Genomic DNA, 18,477 nt, shown 5'->3' on the forward strand with positions numbered 1-18,477 from the left:
GATTTAAATCTGCATCTTCTAAAAAAGGAAACTTCGAGACGCATCTGTATGGGAGGATCACCAGCATACCAGATTATCCGCTGATGACAAGGACTGCCTGTCGTCCGCTATCCCGTTGGTCTGTGAATCTTCATCAGCTGCTGGGGGCACAGCACACTCCTGGCACTCCATTTCACCTGGGACCCTCTCAGGTTCTGTCAGACGGTGCTTTTGTGCTGCTTCTTAAAACACAGGTGCAGAAGTCATCACCAAATTAGTACTTGGTCTAAAAGGCGGCCTGACCCCAGGAAGAAGTTATTCACATGATTTGCCAGCTCCTGCTTTTTCCCTTTTCCCTTCGCACTACCTTAAGAACTGACACAATATCGAAAAAGGCTTGGCCAAAGCAGTGCTTAGACTTTACATGTGTCCATTATCCACAGTCCCATTCCCTGGAGGTTTCATTCATACCACAGTCCATGTCAGTGGTGTCTCTAGAATTGAGCAATACAGCAGCCTACCCACCCCTGTCCACTTCTGGAAAAGGTTAGAAGCAGCTAAACCTGCAAAGCACAGATTTTTGTTTTTAAAGGGGCTACTAATATAGGTGTTAAAGAAGAGCCATGTAAATGAAAAGAATTTGATAGTTATGACAGGAGACCTTAGTCATGGAGTGGAGGGAGAGAGGAACCACCCCCCCCAAAAAAGACCTGAGCTTCCTGGCAGCCATGTGAAAAGGGAAAGATAAAGAATTAAAACTATTCTATTTTACTTTTTTTAATTTTTAAATGTTTATTCATTTATTCAAATAGAGACAGAGCATGAGTGGGGGAGGGGCAGAGAGAGAGACAGAGACACAGAATCCGAAGCAGGCTCCAGGCCCTGAATTATCAGCACAGAGCCAGATGTGGGGCTCAAACCCACAAACCATGAGATCATGACTTGAGCTGAAGTTGGATGCTCAACCAACTGAGCCAACCAGGCACCCCAAAACTATTTTATTTTAAAGACATTTCTACCAGAGTGTACATTTTTATGTTCTATTAATTTAATTCTACATTACATAAATAATGAATTCTATGAATACAGATTGGTGGTAACCTAAATTAACAAAAGGACAGGGCTTAGAGCAGTGTATCAAACTTCTTTGACCATGACCCTCAGCAAGAAATGTATTTTAATGGCTTGCCTGGGTGGCTCAGTTGGTCAAGTGTCTGACTTCAGCTTGGGTCATGAGCTCAAGGTTCTTGGGCCCAAGCCCTGCGTCTGACTCCACGCTGGCAGTGCTGAGCTTTCTTCGGATTCTCTTTCTCCCTCTCTCTGTTCCTCCCTCCAACACGTATGTGTGTGCGTGTGTGTGTGTGTGCATGTGGGCTCTCTCTCTCAAGGTAAAAAAAAAAAAAAAGACCCAGTACACGTGTGCATAATAACTGAAGCACGTTTCATGAAACAGTGCTTAACATTACCATCGTGATGTATTCAGTTTCTGTTCTATTTTCATTTTATTCTCTCTCCTTTAAGAAAGGCTGATTGTAACCCCTGCTAAGTTAATGATTTCTCAATCCACTAATGGTTTACTGCCCCTGGAACCAAGTATTCAACACATAGGCACTGACGTAAGATTTGGGGCAAAAACAAAGAAAAAACTCATCCAACAGTCATTCTGAGCTATACAAGTTTAATTCCACCAAAACCACACCATAAAACTGAGGGAGCTATGAGTGAAGACTAACAAAACAAAGGTTCCCTGTGCATCTGATACCCACTGACGTGATACATCAATGGTTGGCCATGAACATTCAGCAGCACCTCAGGACTCCCAGCCACTCCTGGGAAAAGCTGGATATATATGGGAGTGGCTTTCTGTCTTTCGTGTGGAGCGCCCAATTCTAGCACCGTCAGACTGTGCTTTCTGAACTCTGAACCTGGCCCTAGTGAGAATAAAATTAATCACTAAAAAGAAGTAATTTCTGAGTTCCACATGAAAGATGGGCAGATACAGGCAGATTCAGTTTCCATGACTTCACCGAGGGTGGGCACTCCACCACTAAAATTATCTGCCCAAGGACTTTTTTGGAGGAGTGTGTAGGAAGAAAGGCTGGGCTCTTGGTTCTTACCTTTAACAGCAGATGTGACCACATCTTCTAAGATCTCCTTGACCACCTCCTGGGCTCCGTCATCAGTCCCTACACACACCCAGAGACATAAACAAATACATATGGGTATTTCCAGGGAAAGCAAAGGAAGGGGCAGAAGGTCACATCTCAAAAGGCAAAGGGGTCAAACGAGTCCTCTCCAAAGCCAAATCGGATTATGCCAACGAAAAACAAGTCCTGTGCAATCTGGAAACTCTCAGGCAGTGTCTGCCATGACTTTGAGTTTCCTTTTGTGGATCTCTCTTCCTTCTTAAGTCACAGCTATGTGGTCAAGGGCCCTCTCCACCACCCCAGAGTTTGGGGCAGGAGCCGCATCTCATCCAGCTATGCTGCTCAGCAGAACAAAAGACAGGGCTTTCTCTTGTGCCTTCACATCCAGTACCCCAGGGCCTTGGGAAGTGACATGTCCCCTGCTGCCTCTACTCCCCCACACTCTGACCCCAGAACTCAGCATGACACTTCTAATGTGGTGACGATTTAGTAAATTTTAAGTAAAATTATTCTGTACACTGTTAATACTTAAGCAAAGAGCTTCAGCACCGATTGTTCTAAAACCAGTTTTGGGAGAACTAGTAAACAGTTCTGGACTTGACTTTTAGGAATAAACATTACTGCCTTCTCAAACATCACACTGACCAAAACTTCACAGAGCTAAAATACCCCTTTAAATTCTTCCTCAATGAGGACCTTCAATCAAGCCCTTATTTTTATGAGTTCTGTGCTTGGCCCAAAAGGTCCTAGAGAACAGCACAATGTATTTTCATTTCCACTGAGCACCTGACCCACCCAAACTATTTATTTGCTCCCCCTTCCCGACCACACACACATGCCCCACAAGCTTTACGGAGGTACGACTGACGAATGAAACTACATAATAAGTATGTAAATGGCTAAGTAAATCTCTGGAAAACGTTGATGTTGTGTACCCTTTTCTTAGAGGGCAAAAAAGAACTTGAATGAAAGTCCAGAGCCGCAGTGACAATCTCCTGTACCCACGTCTTCATCTAAACAAGATGAGTTAGACTAGCTCCACGTGTGACATACTTCAGGCATTATTGTACCACCTTTGCCATTTTCACGCATCACTCGTATCAGTATATTACACGTGTACATTTAACAGTGCTCTTTACATTAACTCACCTTAAACAAGAATATTCACAAAACCGCAGGTTTCATGCACTAATTATATTTTCTGAATGCATGTTAAAATAAATGTGTAACTATTAAAATAAAAGCTGTGTACGCATGAGCCACCTACAATCACCTCATCTACATGTGACAAGATGTTTCCAAGTTCCTTCCCAGTTCCAACATTCTCTGATGCTATATGTGCTGCTCCCCGCCACCCCCACCACAACCAAGCTTCACTGAGGTATAAGCGACGATTAAGACTTGTATATACTTGGGGCACCTGGGTGGCTCAGTTGGTTAAGCATTCAACTTCGGCTCAGGTCGTGATCTCATGGTCTGTGGGTTCGAGCCCCGCGTCAGGCTCTGTGCTGACAGCTCAGAGCCTGGAGCCTGCTTCAGATTCTGTGTCTCCCTGTCTCTCTGCCCCTCCCCTGCTCACGCTCAGTCTCTTTCCTTCTCAAAAATAAACATTAAAAAAAAAAAACCCAAACTTTGTATATACTTAAGGTATACAACTTGATGATTTGATACACATATACACTGTGAAATAATCACTACAGTCAAGCTAATTAACGCATCTATCACCTCACACAGTTACCATTTTCTTCCTTTTCTGTGTGTGGTGAAAACACGTAGACCTACACTCAGCAAATTTCAAGTATACAACACAGTATTGTTAACTACGCTTATACTGTTGGCATTTTGCACCTCCAGAACTCTGCCCCTTACATAACTGAAACTCTGTACCCCTGACTAGTACCTCCCCATTTCTCCAACCACCATTCTACATTCTGTGTCAATGACTCTGACTACTCTAGGCACCTCATCTATGTGGAATCACACGGTATTTTTCCTTTTTTTTTTTTTTTTAAATGTTTTGGTTTTGAGAGAGCGCAAGCAGGGAAGGGGCAGAGAGAGGGGGACAGAGGATCTGAAGCAGGCTCTGCGCTGAAAGCAGTGATCCCAATGTGGGGCCCTAAGTCATGAAATGGGAGATCATGACCCGAGCCCAAGTCAGACACTCAACTGACTAAGCCACCAAGGTGCCCCCAGCAGTATCTGTCCTTTTGTGACTGGCTTATTTCACCTAGCACAATGCCCTGTAGATCCATCCATGTTGTTACAAACATCAGGATTTTCTTCTTTTTTAAGGTGGAATGGTATGCCAGTGTGCGCATGCATGCGTGTGTGCGAGCGTGTATGTATGTCTGCACTTTATCCATTCATCTTTTGACATTTAGATTATTTCTGTATCTTGGCTATTATGAATAATGCTGAAATGAACACGGGAGCGCAGATGATCTCTTCAAGATCCTGATTTCATTTCCTTTGGAGATATACCTAGAAATAAAACTTCTGGGTCATAAAGTAGTTCTATTTTTAATTTTCTGAGGAACTTCCATACTGTTTTCCATATGGGCCGTACTGATTTACATTCCCGCCAACCGGGCACAAGGACTCCCTTCTCTCCACACGCTCACCTAGCTCTTGTCTTTCACCTTTCTGATAACAGCCATTCTAACAGGTGTGAGGCGATATCTCATTGTGGTGTTGATTTGTATTTCCCTGATGATTAGTGAAGCTGAGCACCTTTTTAAGTATCTGTTGGCTATTTGTATGTCTTCTTTTGAGAAATATCTATTCAGGTTCTTTGTCCATTTTTCAGTGGGTTATTCGGGTTTGTTTTTGTTTTTGTTTTTTTTGCTGCGTGGTATAAGTTCCTTGTATATTTTAGATATTAACTCCTGATCAGATGTATGGTTTGCAAATAGGTTCTCCCATTCCACAGGATGCAGTCAAACTCCACTGGTTGTTTCATTTGCTGTGCTTATGCACTGTTTTTAAAAACAGCTGAATTAGCTGTGAACATTTAAGAACTGGGAGACATGTCATAAAAATCCAGATGTGGCTTCAGAAAAATTATCTGGCAACATCAGGCCACAGTGGCTGGACCCAGGAGTAACTGCCCCCTTAGCCAGGGTGTGAACTCTGCAGATGTCCTGGTGCCTCGGTCCTTGCCAAGGTCAACGGTCTTTCATCCACTGAGGACAGGTGCTATCACAGTCAGCAGGAATGTGACACATGTCTGTCAAGAGTGCGGAAAAAGGGAGACTGACGGGGCTGGGTATTTGAAAGACATCAGAGAGACAATGTTCCCTTGTGGAAGTGACTTCAACACGGTAAGGAGGAGTGAAGGCTCTGGAGCCAGTGTGTCTGGTTCAGGTCCCCACTCTGCCACTTCCCAATGTGGGGACTTAGGTCACTTGACCTGCTCGAGCCTCAGTTCCCTCAGGAGCGAACAAGGACGATTTCCACAGCACTTACCTCTGGGGCCTCGTGAGAATTCAATAAAAATAATACTCAGAAAGCGTTTCAAATGGCGCCCGGAGAGTGAGGAGCGGAAGGTTCATTTTTCTTAGGCCTGCAGAGTGTGACTGTGGTAAGATGCTCATAAGGTGCCCTCAGGACAGAGGACGTCTCATCTCTGTCATCTGCCTGGCCCTGGAGACTAAGGCCATACTGAACTTTCCCAACTAACCACGCGGAAAGCAGTTTCAGTTACTTCAAGCCATCACTATCTTTCATTCTAAAGAATGTCCGTTTCTACAGGGATCTTCCTCTTCCCTCACTGCAGTTTTCCACTTAAACAGCATCAGGGCCACCATTATTTGGAGGGATAACAGTGTTTAACTCATTTTCCTCAATAGGCTGGATCCATAATGGCACCTGTCAAAATATTCTCAGGCTAGGAAGGGGTGGGAGACGCAGGAAGCCCTAATTCCAACAGAAGGTTCCTGCACAGGGAGCTGCTGCTGAAGAGTCCCCAGAGAGGCCCAGAAGTAGCAGGACTTCCCACAGTACCCCTGGACTGCTTCATGTCAGCCTGGGGTAGGTCTCAGGAGAGGCCTTTCTGGATGACATAATAACCACTGAGAAGACTGCTGTGTTTAACTTTCAAGCATGCTGTCAAAATGTTAGGAAACCAAATCAAATCAAATCAAATCAAATCAAATCAAATCCTTGGAAGGTTCAGAGTATACTTAAAACACTACGGTTTTGCTGGTTCTCTGGGATGTCCAGCAGTCACCATTTGGCCATTACTGATTAGGAACCAGATCCTACCTGTTTCACAGACTCTGTCCCTAAGAGGGTCACCTTGAATACGTTCAGATGAAAGAAAGCCTTGCTGCCATTCCCTCCCTAGCCAGCAGGAGAATAACCTCCATGGTGGGTACGCCAGGTCCTGACTCATACCCTTAGTCCTCTAACAGAGCTCTAATTTTGTTTTGGAAGGGGCTGTCCCTAGATTCCTGGCCATCCTAGCAGCCGGTAGCCATCTGACCAAGTTGCGGCCAATGAGGGGTAAGCGCAAATTACTGGAGATGGCATCGGGTTCCAGAAAGGCTCCTTAGAAAGGGGCATGACTCAGCCGGGAGTCCTTTAGTCCCACCCTCTTCCTCCTTTCTGCCTATAGCAAAATGACAGCATCTGGAACCATGAGGTAACCTGGAGGATGAAAGTCACAAACTAAGAATAACCGGGGAAAAAAATGGAAGGAATCTGAAACAGACCCACCCACATCCCTGCTTTCTGTCCAGCAAAGCAGGGGCCATGGGGGATGGGGGGATGGGGGGATGGGGGGAGGGGGGGTGGGAAGATGCACTCACTCATTCGTGCAGTTAACATATTGTTAACATATTGAGTGCCTACAAGTTTGGCACCGTTCCAGGCGTTTGGACTCTATCACTGTTCAAAACAAAGATCCTGATCCTCATGGTGCTTACATTCTAGCCAGGATAGTAAATAACTATACATGCTGTGTCCTACAGCACTAGGGGAAAAGTAGAGTGGGAGGAGGCAGATGTGGGATTGGAAGGGACAAATGTGAACCCATGGTGACAAGAAAACGTGACATGCCTGTTTCCTAGAAACTGGGGTTTGGTTGTGCCCAATGTCCAAGCACTTGGTAACATGTAAGAATACTAAAGGGAAAACATCAGGGAACATAGCTGTTTGCTATCACACTCCAGCCACACACCAGTATGGTTCCTCGACAGGAAGAAATACATTAGGCAACCTCCCGTTGCACAATAAATGTCCCTTATACAAGTGTTGTAACCCCATGAGCTGAAGCCTCCCTGCCAGACAGCCTGTGTCAAGAACAGGTCAGAAAGGAGGGGGACCTGTGGGTACATTTTGTTATTTTCATAAAGTATTGTTCTGAGACAATTTTTGTCTTCTCCACAAAAAAATAAAAATAAAAAATAAAAATAAAAATAAAAATAAAAATAAAAATAAAAATAAAATAAAATAAAATTCCTAAAGCAGAAGATTGGGTGCTAACATGCAAAATAGGCTCATGTTATTCTACAGGACCATGCCTACCACCTTCACATCTGGTTACCATCTTAACTGTTTGCCACTGTTCCCTAACTCCTTTTTTATGCTGAAATTTACTTGAAAGCTAATTATAGCAAACACTTACACAGGTCCCAGGGCCAGTCACTGGTCTCACTGGACTCTCACAGACCCGCAGGGCAGGTACTAGCTGTAGACTCATTTTACAGATGAGGAGCCTGAGTCCAGAGAGGTTAAAGATTTCCCCAAGGTCACAGAGCTACTACAGGGTAGAGTCATGGTCTGAAACCAGGCTGCCTGATCAGAATCTCCATATTGGTTAAAAAGAGGACAGCTTTTCTCTAGTGTATAGTACTTAGGGACTGGGTTGTTTTTCTCTTAAAGAATGAGATGCAAGAAGAAAAAATGAGCTAAGAAATCTTTAAACCCACAGGTATTTATGTACCCACAATACTCATTAGTTGTATAAATGTAAAAACGCTAATGTCTCATGCATGGTGGGAGTCAAAAAGTCAGGATCTTAAAAATGATCTTAAAAGAAAACAAGAAGTGGGGGGCCTGGGTGGGTCACTCAGTTAAGCGGCCAGCTTCAGCTCAGGCCATGATCTCCATGAGTTCGAGACCCCTGTCAGCCTCTGTGCTAACAGCTAAGAGCCTGGAGCCTGTTTCGGGTTCTGTGTCTCCCTCCCTCTCTGCACCTCCCCCGCTCACGCTCTAGCTCAAAAATAAACATTAAAAAAAAAAAGAAAGAAAACAAAAAGTGACTGCTACTGGGTACAGGATTTCTTTTGGGTGTAATGAACATGTTCTAAAATTGACTGTGGTGATGACTGCAAGCTCTGTGAATATACTAAAAATAACTGAAGTGTACATTTTAAACAGGTGAATTTCTGGTACATGAACTGTATCTCAATAAAGCTGTTTTTTAAAAAATCGACAAGACTAGCCAGGCAATGAGGAGGAGTGTAAATGGACAAATGGGGTGAGGTCCCCTAGGGAGACTGCTGGCTGTGCCCCCAAATTCACAGAAGCTAGCATATCTTAGGTTCAAAGATCTCATTTTGTAAGTTTACAAAGACCAATCTAATGCATGTCTTGGACAAGCTGATAAAGATTTACCAAATGATTACTGACTTATCAACTTAGAATGAAAAACTTCTCAGCGGAAAGAGATCCTCAAGTCTGCTGGTGAACTGTCTCCATGTACGCAAATTTCACTGTGGGAGGCAAGTGATCCCAGGAAGGCCGTGGGCAGGGTTCTCGGTGAATTAAAAAGGAAAATGTATGTGGAGTGCTCAGATGGCAAGCTCGGAGCCTGACACAGTGACCAGCTGGTGAGGGGTGGCTCCAGGATGGTGAGGACTACAGGATGGACCCCACAGAAGGGCAGGCTGTGTTATCTCCATCGCGGAGACACTGGAGCCCGGGCCTCTCAGTGGGCCTCGACAGCCTGGAGTCCAGCCCAGGGTGCCGTCTCCCAGCACCGTCACCTCCACCACCTGCCTCTCACGCTGTCCTTCCTCTTTGGCTTCTATGGCTGCTCAACCCCTTCTTCTGAAGGAGAGGTTCTTTCTTTAGAGCTACATCTTGAGAACCAGAAGTCACTCACTCTTTTTAAGGGGAACACACCCACTTCCATTCTGACCCACTATTTTGCGGGTTTGCTACTGGATTCTTACCGGCAATCCGGTTCCCATATTCTCGGGAAAAGCCTTGCAGAGGACACCAAGTACTGGCAACAAAACCCACAGCAATACCCGAATTACAAATCATTCTTTGTTACTGCACAAGTTTAAGTTATGGTGTTTCTGCAAAACCGCATTTTAGAAATCAAGTTTTTCCCCCCCATTCATTCAAAAAAATGCATTTACTGACAGTCTGCCGTGAGTGTTGGGCACCATTCCGGTGTTGGGCATACAGTGGTGAACACAGCGGTCTAGATCTCAGCCCAGGGATAAGTGAACATAAATCCTTCAGTGATCTCAGGTAACAATAAGTGCTTTGAAGGAAAGAAGAGAGGCTGATGGGGCAGAAGGAGTGGCAGCTTCCGAGAGGGTGATCAGTTCAAACAGGGATACCTGAAGATGGGGGCGGGCGGGGCAGGGAAGGGACAGGAAGCGCAAAGGCAACAAGAGTACGCATGGCACTTTCAAGACAGAAACACTGCCTGCACACTGGGTGGCAAACAAGGGGGAAAGAGGTGTAAGAAGGGGATAGAGAGGTGGGCAGGAGCTGGTCACACTGGGCCTCGGAAGCCACGGGGCAGTGAGGGCACAGATTTCATTCTGAATAGGATACAATGGGAAATTACCAGAGAGGGTTGGCGGTGGGGGGGGGGGGGGGGTGCTGGATCTAATTCATGCTTTTAAGACATCACTTTGGATGCCATGTACAAAATGGGCTATAGTGGAAGCACTTTCCTGCAGCTAAAGAGACTGACATTTGTATCTGCACAGCTACGCTTACTACCTCGCATGTGTTTAAATATTAATATTTATGGATTGACCACAGCCTGATAAGGGTTACAGTAAAAACCTGGTCCTTGCCCTGAAAGCTTAAGAAGGCAAAGATGGTAACAGATATAGAGGGTGGGCCAGTAGTTTCTGAGCACGTTCCCCGAGACACAGGACAGCAGGACTGAGGAGACAGCAACTCTGTGCTCGCGCTCAGGCACGTGCCATTCTTAGTGGCAACTTTTTCTTTTGTCCTTCCCTTGAGTAAAGATACAGAAAAACCTTCCAGCAACAGCACTTGGTCCACTCCTGTGTATGCCAAGCATTCTGATAAATAATAGAGGAACAAAAGCTCTCAAATATGGATGCTTTCACAGAACACACGACCAACAGAAATTGCCATCAATAATGGGACAGAGGAAGAGATGAGATAAAGTATAAAGATGGGTCAGATATTTCATGCAGACCAAGCAGCTAGAGTGAAGAATTACTGGACAAGTATCACCGGGAAGGTACCTTCCTGAAAAAAATATGAATTTGAGAACTGGTTCATAAAAACTGCCCAGGGCAACATGCAAACATTCAGAAATACTCTTAGGATAATCCAATCCACCATCTCATGCCTGCTGTTTCATTTACTTGAGACTAGAATCAGCTGTGGGATAGCTCTTTCATTTAAAAAAAGCAAACAAAAAACCATGCAACGTACTAGGTCACAGAAGGAGAAAATAAAGCTGTCTGTCCATCTATCTGCCCGCTCGCTCATCCACCTCCCTGCTTCTTTCACAGATGTCCACGAGTAGCCACTAACTACCAGGCTGTGGGCACAGTGCAGAGGTCCCGTCCGTGTATACGTGACATGACAGATGAGGTCCCCTCGTCCTCCCCTGAGCAGATAAGGCAGGCACTGAGTGACTGATTACCCAAACAGTTAACCACTGGGAGAGAAACACCCCAAACTGAACCCACTGCACTGAAGCTGTAGCCTGATGCATTCCAGGGGCTATTTAGAGAAAACCACGCAGCTGACATCGGACATCATGCCTTGCTGGCTATGTTCAAGAGAAAAGCAACAGGGAAGGGGAAGGCCCAGAAATAGACAAGCTGCTGTCAGAGGTTTCCTGCAGATGTTACCAGGCTCCTTCAACTGCCCCTCAGACACAAAATAGGTCCCTCTCACAGTGGGAAAGGGACATTGCCCAGGACATACCTGACAGCGACGGGCCTCTTTCACCAGGTGCATCTCCGTTCTCTGAGCTCTCTTTTCCAGAACCACTCCTGGCATGTTCACCATTAGTTAAATCTGTCTTTTCAGGAGTCGTTGGTTTGCTTTGTGCCTGGCTCTGCTTCAAATGACTGAACTTTGGGGACACTGTTGCAGCTTGGATCACAGGGGACTGGGGTTTTGACTGGACTGGTTTTTCCAATTCTCTGGCCTCCTGCAACTAAAAGGCAACAAAAAAGGGATTCGATCTAAATGGTCCCAGCATTGGGGCACCTGGCTGGCTCAGCTGGTGGAGAGTGTGACTCTTGATCTCAGGGTTGTGAGTTCGAGCCACCCCTCCCCCGCCCCCGCCATTGGGTACAGAGATTACTTAAAAATAAGAAAATCTTAAAAAAAAAAACAAAGTCCCAGCATTTTGAGAAGGATCAGAAAATATGCCAGCCAGTTGCTTAAAAAAAAAAAAATCCAACCAGAAGGATAACATTTTAAAAAGGAGATAAATTCTTTTGATAAAACTCAGAACAAATTCTCAATGTTGATTCCAAAATTCATGCTAGTTTCTCTGCCTTTTAAAACAAGAACAAAAACAGAACTCAGAGGAAGAAGGGATAAACTTTAAAGTGAAACAGTCACATATCAGAAGATGTTGCATCCCTAGCAGCTGATAACTGCTACCACTCACCACTTGGTTTTCCATGCGGGTGAAAATGACGTTCAGCATCTGAGTAAGGGTAGCCTTGGCAGTGGTTTGATTGATGAGATTTTTGCTGGCCAAATAGATATTGTAACATGTCCTAACTGTCTGCAGAATAGTACCCTCATGAATTTCAATGTGTGGGGACGTCACCGCTGTCAGAAGAGCCTAAAACGAAAACCCACAACATTCACCTTCACAAACACCCACCTGCTTCCCATCCTCCCACAGCCAAACTTCCATACAGGGTTTAGCTTTGTTTTGGTTTCATAAATTTTAAGATGGCTCTGCACACGAAAACTCCCCATTGCTCTGAGTTTAAAGATAATTATTAACTCTATAAAATCCAAATTATTTGATGCTAATTAAGTTGTGTTGAAGAGGGCTTTCTACCAGTTTACTTTTTTAAGAGCCAAAAATACAGACCAACCATTCTCTCAGGAGGGAAACTGCTCTAATTCTATCTCGTCTATATTAATCACAAAATATACAGGTTTTGATAGGCGGTCAGTGTCCTAGTTCCCTGGAGGGTTTCCAAGAGAGCTTTGGGAGTGGCCAACACGGAATCATCCCACACAAAGCTAATACAGTTAGGACTTAAGATCTGGAATGTTGGCTACACCCATCCAGATCCTGTTTCCCAACAAGCAGATGGTACTACTACATGCTAAACCACTCCTGGCAGCACAAATGGAATGGAACAGGGAAATGGGATGGGGGGAGGGGTTGGAATGGAACAGGGAAATGGAATGGGGGCGGGGGTGCAGGACAAGGGGCAGACTGGTGTAAGATTATCAACAAGGACCCACTGAGAAATGGCAGATTGGGAATCCAGAATTTCAAGGAGAAAGACCAGGAGATTTCAAGCCGATCCAATTGACAAGCAATTTACATTGTTATTAGCGGAACTGTTTACTCTGAAAACACACCTGGTTCCACTCTTCTTGTCTCAGCCTGGGCTAATAAATTCTGACACTTAACAAAAGATGTAAGTGATGCTTACACTCTTCTGTTCCAGCTCAGCACCACCTGAGACAACTAACACATGGCAAATTAGAAATCCAAATTCCCAAAAGACACTAGCTTTCTTATTTAAAATCCAGATCAGGCAAACAAACAGAAATACCTTAATTATTTGTAACTGAACTCCTTCATCGGTCTGAGGGCCCTGAAAGCAGTTGCAAATGGTTTCAACAATCCTGTCGATAAGTCGCTTCCCTGGGGCTCCACTGTCGGGGGCGTTGCCGGTGATGTGCCCATATGCGATGAGTTTCTAAATACAGAAAGAACAGACATGAAAAGTTTCTGCCCAACAAGGACTGAGGCTGCCCATGGCAGCAAAAGAAGGGCTTAACCTCTGGTTCCCACAGATCTCTCTGTTCTCCCGGGGCACGGCGGACACAGCCACCCTCTGGGCACAGTGTTCACCCTGTCTCCTCTGGCAGGAGAGCCTCAGGATGGTGAAACGGTGCCCAGTGGAACAGAGTATAGAACAATCGCCAATACACAACCACTAGTGCGAAGGACTGAGGGACTAAAATCTGTACGGAATAGAGACAGGAAGTCATCAGTGCGAAACGGGCAGTGATTACTCACGAGCCCACTTTCTTTCTGAAGTGATAAAGATGGTCTAGAATTTGATCGTGGTGATCGTTGTACACCTGTCAACGTACAAAAATCACTGAATTGTACACTTTCAATGGGTGACTTGTGTGCATATAAATTGTATCACGAGCTGTTAAAAATCCGTATGTATAGATTTTTCTTTTTAAAAGGAAAGATACACAGGAAACAACTGATCATGTGTCTTGCTTGAGGGGGAACTCAATTCTGCACCTAGGTATTAGACGTGTGTCAACCCCGTGGCTGAAGAGGTGAGGGGTCACTTGGGCCATGCCCTCTGGGTCAGGCGACAGACTGGGTTGGAGAGGGGCTGCCTTTCAAAGGCCTATGCCACGTCACTCATGACCTGGATTTCACCACAGAGAATCTGAAAGCTGGAAAGGAACCCAAAGGTCAGGGGCAGGATGATTTCCAAGCCTGCGTGAGACTCACAATCACCTGAGGGAGCCCATTACACATACAGATTCCCGGACCTCAACCCACACCTGCGGAATCATAACTTCTGGGGTAGAGCCTGGGAATTGGTGTTTTTCTCCAAGCTGTCCAGGTTATTTTGAAGGCTGCCCAGATAAAAGAATCACTCATCTGACACAACCCCTCTAGGATATATGACTTCTAAGGCATTCTCTGCTTCCACTGACTCAAAGACTCCTTAAAATGCTGTTCTATTTTTTACCCTTTTTGGTTCCTGATTGGTCACATCCTTGCCTCTACACACACAAAATGACACAAGGTCCTAAGATTATCTACGGTGCTAGGAAAACCTGCCACTCTGCAGAGGCCGGACTCCGTTTCTCACTGGCTTCCCCTCTCACTGACTGTGGAAGCATCACCATTCAGTAAGCAGAAAAAAACAAGAGACAGTGGCTCAGAGTAGAACATGATACCACCAGATCGTATGACTGACTGAGCAGAAGAGGCCTGCACAGGCTCTGTTCGTCAAGTCCAACCCCAGAGGTCACCATACAGGGGCAGGGGGTGGGGGCGGGAGTGGGGAAGTTGCGGGGGAGGGGAGGCGTGCTAAAATGTGTTTCTGAAAAACAGGTCAAGATGCCCTTTACCTCACCCCCCTTCCCCCACTGCTGATGCACATGCAGGCTTCGGAAGAGGGCAGCACGGGCTGCCTGGTACGTGAGCTCCGGTTCTTGACGTTGCTTATGCCTTACTCCTAGTGGATGCATAAGCCCATGTGGAGCACTGGGTTATGAGTGCGATGGTTATAAACTCCTCAAATGTGATGTTAACAAGTAGGCCCCACAGAACTGATGCTGCAAAGCAGGACTGAGGTGAAGGAACCACTGGATATTTAATTCAAATACGAAAAGGACTAGAAGTAGTCTCTCTACAGACTCCTGTGAGGGCACATTCCCCTTCAAACTGAACAGGGTTTTTTTTGTTTTTTAATTTTTTTTTTTTAACGTTTATTTATTTTTGAGACAGAGAGAGACAGAGCATGAACGGGGGAGGGTCAGAGAGAGAGGGAGACACAGAATCTGAAACAGGCTCCAGGCTCTGAGCGGTCAGCACAGAGCCCGACGCGGGGCTTGAACTCACGGACCGCGAGATCATGACCTGAGCCAAAGTCGGCCGCCTAACCGACTGAGCCACCCAGGCGCCCCTGAACAGGGTTTTAAAGCACATTATTCCCTTGTCTGTGCAGTGACACAGGGCCAGAAGAAAGAGTTCCCGTGACCTTCCTGTTCTGCCTTCTCACTCCTTGTGCCAGATATTGTTCTGGGCACTGGAGGTACAACAGGGAGTAAGATGGTCCTTCTTCTCACGGAGTTTATATTCTCCTGGTGGGGGCAGACCAAAGCCAAAAGTCCTGGCGGCGATCTCCAGGGCCCTGTCTGATTTGTAGACACTTTAAAAAGAGCAAGTTGCAGTGATCATGCATAAGACTATCTCATTTTTGGAAAATACAAACTGTGTGTGTGTGTGTGTGTGTGTGTGTGTGTGTGTGTGTGTGTGTGTGTGTATTCGCGTGCGTAAATTTTTGTCAATGCACAGAAAAAAACCTGGAAACATAGCAGAGGTCCAGCAGCACGAGCGTGCTTGGCAAGCTCACTTGAGGAAAGCGCTTTGCACGGTGAGTGGGGTGGAAAGTTACTGGCAGGTTTAAGCAAAGGATTAACATGATGTGATACATTTCTAAAGACTCCCCCCACCTCCCCCCCTGCCCAGTTCCTGCATGGAGGACAGACTGGAGGACAACAGGAGGAGAAGCAGGGGACTAGTGAGGAGGCTACCGAAGCTGTCCAGGAGGGAGAAGCTGGTGGCTTGGGCTCTGGGAGGGTGACAGAGATGGAGGGTAGAAATTCCTGCTTTATTCCTTGTCAATGCAATGAGATGAGAAGAGGGAAGAGGAGGGAGGCCTCGGGGCAGCTGGCTCGCTCACCCCTGTGTCTAAGGAGGCTGCCTGCACAGGGATGTTCACTGTCACCCTATTTATCCATGCCCCTCAACAGAACAAGAGATAAATAAAATGGTGGTATCACATATCATACGTCAGTCAAAAGAAATGCCCTGTATCTGCAGATAGCAATACAGCCAGATCTTAAAAACACTACTGAATGGAAAAAGCTGCAGAACACCTGAAACTAATATTATAGGTCAACTTCAATAACAAACATTTTTTAAAAATTATTTTAAAGAAAAGTGTTAAATACTTTTGATAAAGAGGAGTGTAGACATGGAAGAGGCTGTGTGGGAGAAACATGACTGATTTGTGTTTGGGAAACACTGAGTAGTTATATTTGGTCCCCATCATCACCTACGGAGGCAGATGACACCACTGTTATTCTGTGTGAGGATCCCGGACCCTGGAAAGGTTAAAGAACTTGTCTCAGATGCTAAGCCATCTGTAAGCCAAGTCTGTGCTCTCAGTCTTGACTTATCTGCCTTCTTTATGGACAAAAAGTTGTCATACAAAGTTGGGGTCGTACGAAGTTACTGATAGTTGAGTTTTTCAGTCCATGAGAATGACAACTTCATGTGGTTCAACCTAAAACAGTATTAAAATGAGAAAATGGGGCACCTGGGTGGCTCAGTCGGTTAAGCGTCCAACTTTGCCTCAGGTCATGATCTCACGGCTTGTGAGTTTGAGCCCCGCATCAGGCTCAGTGCTGGCAGCTCAGAGCCTGGAGTCTGCTTTGGATTCTGTGTCTCCCTCTCTCTGCCCCCCCCTCCCCCCTCTCAAAAATAAATAAACATTAAAAAAATTTTTTTTAAATATTAAAATGAGAAAGAAATTCCATGTATCCAACTAACATTTTAAAGATGCAAATAAATTAGGGAAATTTGTCAAATTCATAAGATAAAATTCTACCACCCACAGGTAAGGAAAAAAACAATGAAAAAGACGAGAGGAAAAAAAGTATTATGACCTACACAGGCAACTGGGTTTGGGGTTAGCAGTCTAAGGGATTTCAGTCTTAGCTTTTTTTTTTTTAAAGTGTTTATTTATTTATTTTTCAGAGAGACAGAGTTCGAGAGGGGGAGGGGTACAGAGAGAGGGAGACACAGAATCCAAAGCAGGCTCCAGGCTCTGAGCCATCAGCATGGACCCCGACGGGGGGCCTGAACTCACAAACCGTGAGATCATTACCTGAATTGAAGTTGGACACTTAACTGACTGAGCCACCCATGCACCCCCAATCTTATCCTTAAAGTTCTAAAAAAAATATTTAACAGAGAATGTAATCATGTACAACTTTGATAATTATGAATGCATTTTATTTTTAAATTTTTAAAAATATTTATTTATTTTTGAGAGAGAGAGAGAGAACGAATGTGGGGGGAAGGGGCAGAGACAGAGAGGGAGACACAGAATCTGAAGCAGGCTCCAAGCTCTGAGCTGTTAGCACAGAGCCCAATGGAGGGCTCAAACTCACGAACTGTGGGATCATGACCTGAGCTGAAGTTGGGTGCTTAACGACTGAGCCACCCAGGAGCCCCAATTACAAATGGATTTTAAGATATGCATTGAAAAATCCAAAGTTTGGGGCGCCTGGGTGGCGCAGTCGGTTAAGCGTCCGACTTCAGCCAGGTCACGATCTCGCGGTCTGTGAGTTTGAGCCCCGCGTCAGGCTCTGGGCTGATGGCTCAGAGCCTGGAGCCTGTTTCCGATTCTGTGTCTCCCTCTCTCTTTGCCCTTCCCCCGTTCATGCTCTGTCTCTCTCTGTCCCAAAAATAAATAAACGTTGAAAAAAAAAAATCCAAAGTTTTCTAGAAATAAGAACTAAAAGATAATGTTTGTGGTATGAACAAGACAGCTGAGACCAGTGGTTCCCTACAGCCTTCACTAGGACATAGAAAGAACTCTATTCATATTTTTCTTATCTTATCCTTTTAAAAGTTCTATTTTTGTTTTATAATATAAATAATTTAATAAGAGTAGTACATATACATAATCTTACCACTGAAGATATATGAACGTATTAAGAGGTTATTCTCAAAAAAATTTGGTTATTGACATATGTCCAGGGTACCCTGGAGATCACTGAGTTAGGCAAGACAGACCCTAATGCTCCTCCCCTGGCATGGGGGAGGAGACCCCCCATGGGTCCTCCCATGGGGGAGGACAGACCAGGTGCAGAAAGGAAGGAATAAAGAGGATCTTTACCTTTGGTAGAAGTGAGCACCAGGAGAACTCTGTAGGCTTCTCCCCGTGGGGAGAGGGAACTCTAAGCTAACTGTGCTCAGGACAAACCAAACCCAGAAGCATCTTTGCTACCCCATCACCTCTCCAAGGTCAAAGAAGGATGCCTTTATTTATTTATTTATTTATTTATTTATTTAATGTTTATTTATTTTTGAGACAGAGACAGAGCATGAATGCAGGAGGGTCAGAGAGAG

At 45.2% G+C, this 18,477-nt stretch overlaps 1 protein-coding gene across 2 annotated transcripts in view; it reads right to left on the minus strand.

Annotated features, from left to right (window-relative positions):
* Window positions 1-18,477, minus strand: part of ARFGEF2 (ADP ribosylation factor guanine nucleotide exchange factor 2) — a 103,760-nt gene that overhangs the window by 66,379 nt on the left and 18,904 nt on the right. Inside the window, exons 4-8 of one of the 2 annotated variants that reach the window (XM_045053511.1) lie at window positions 13,124-13,270; window positions 11,986-12,165; window positions 11,289-11,523; window positions 2,097-2,165; window positions 70-218 (exon numbers count right to left, since the gene is read on the minus strand). In XM_045053511.1, the coding sequence (XP_044909446.1) occupies window positions 70-218; window positions 2,097-2,165; window positions 11,289-11,523; window positions 11,986-12,165; window positions 13,124-13,270 (780 nt within the window). Of the gene's footprint in view, window positions 1-69; window positions 222-2,096; window positions 2,166-11,288; window positions 11,524-11,985; window positions 12,166-13,123; window positions 13,271-18,477 lie in introns of both variants that reach the window. The other variant, XM_023251133.2, reaches the window with a different exon arrangement.

Source organism: Felis catus, chromosome A3, assembly GCF_018350175.1.
Source record: "Felis catus isolate Fca126 chromosome A3, F.catus_Fca126_mat1.0, whole genome shotgun sequence".
Classification (NCBI taxonomy): Eukaryota; Metazoa; Chordata; class Mammalia; order Carnivora; family Felidae; genus Felis; species Felis catus.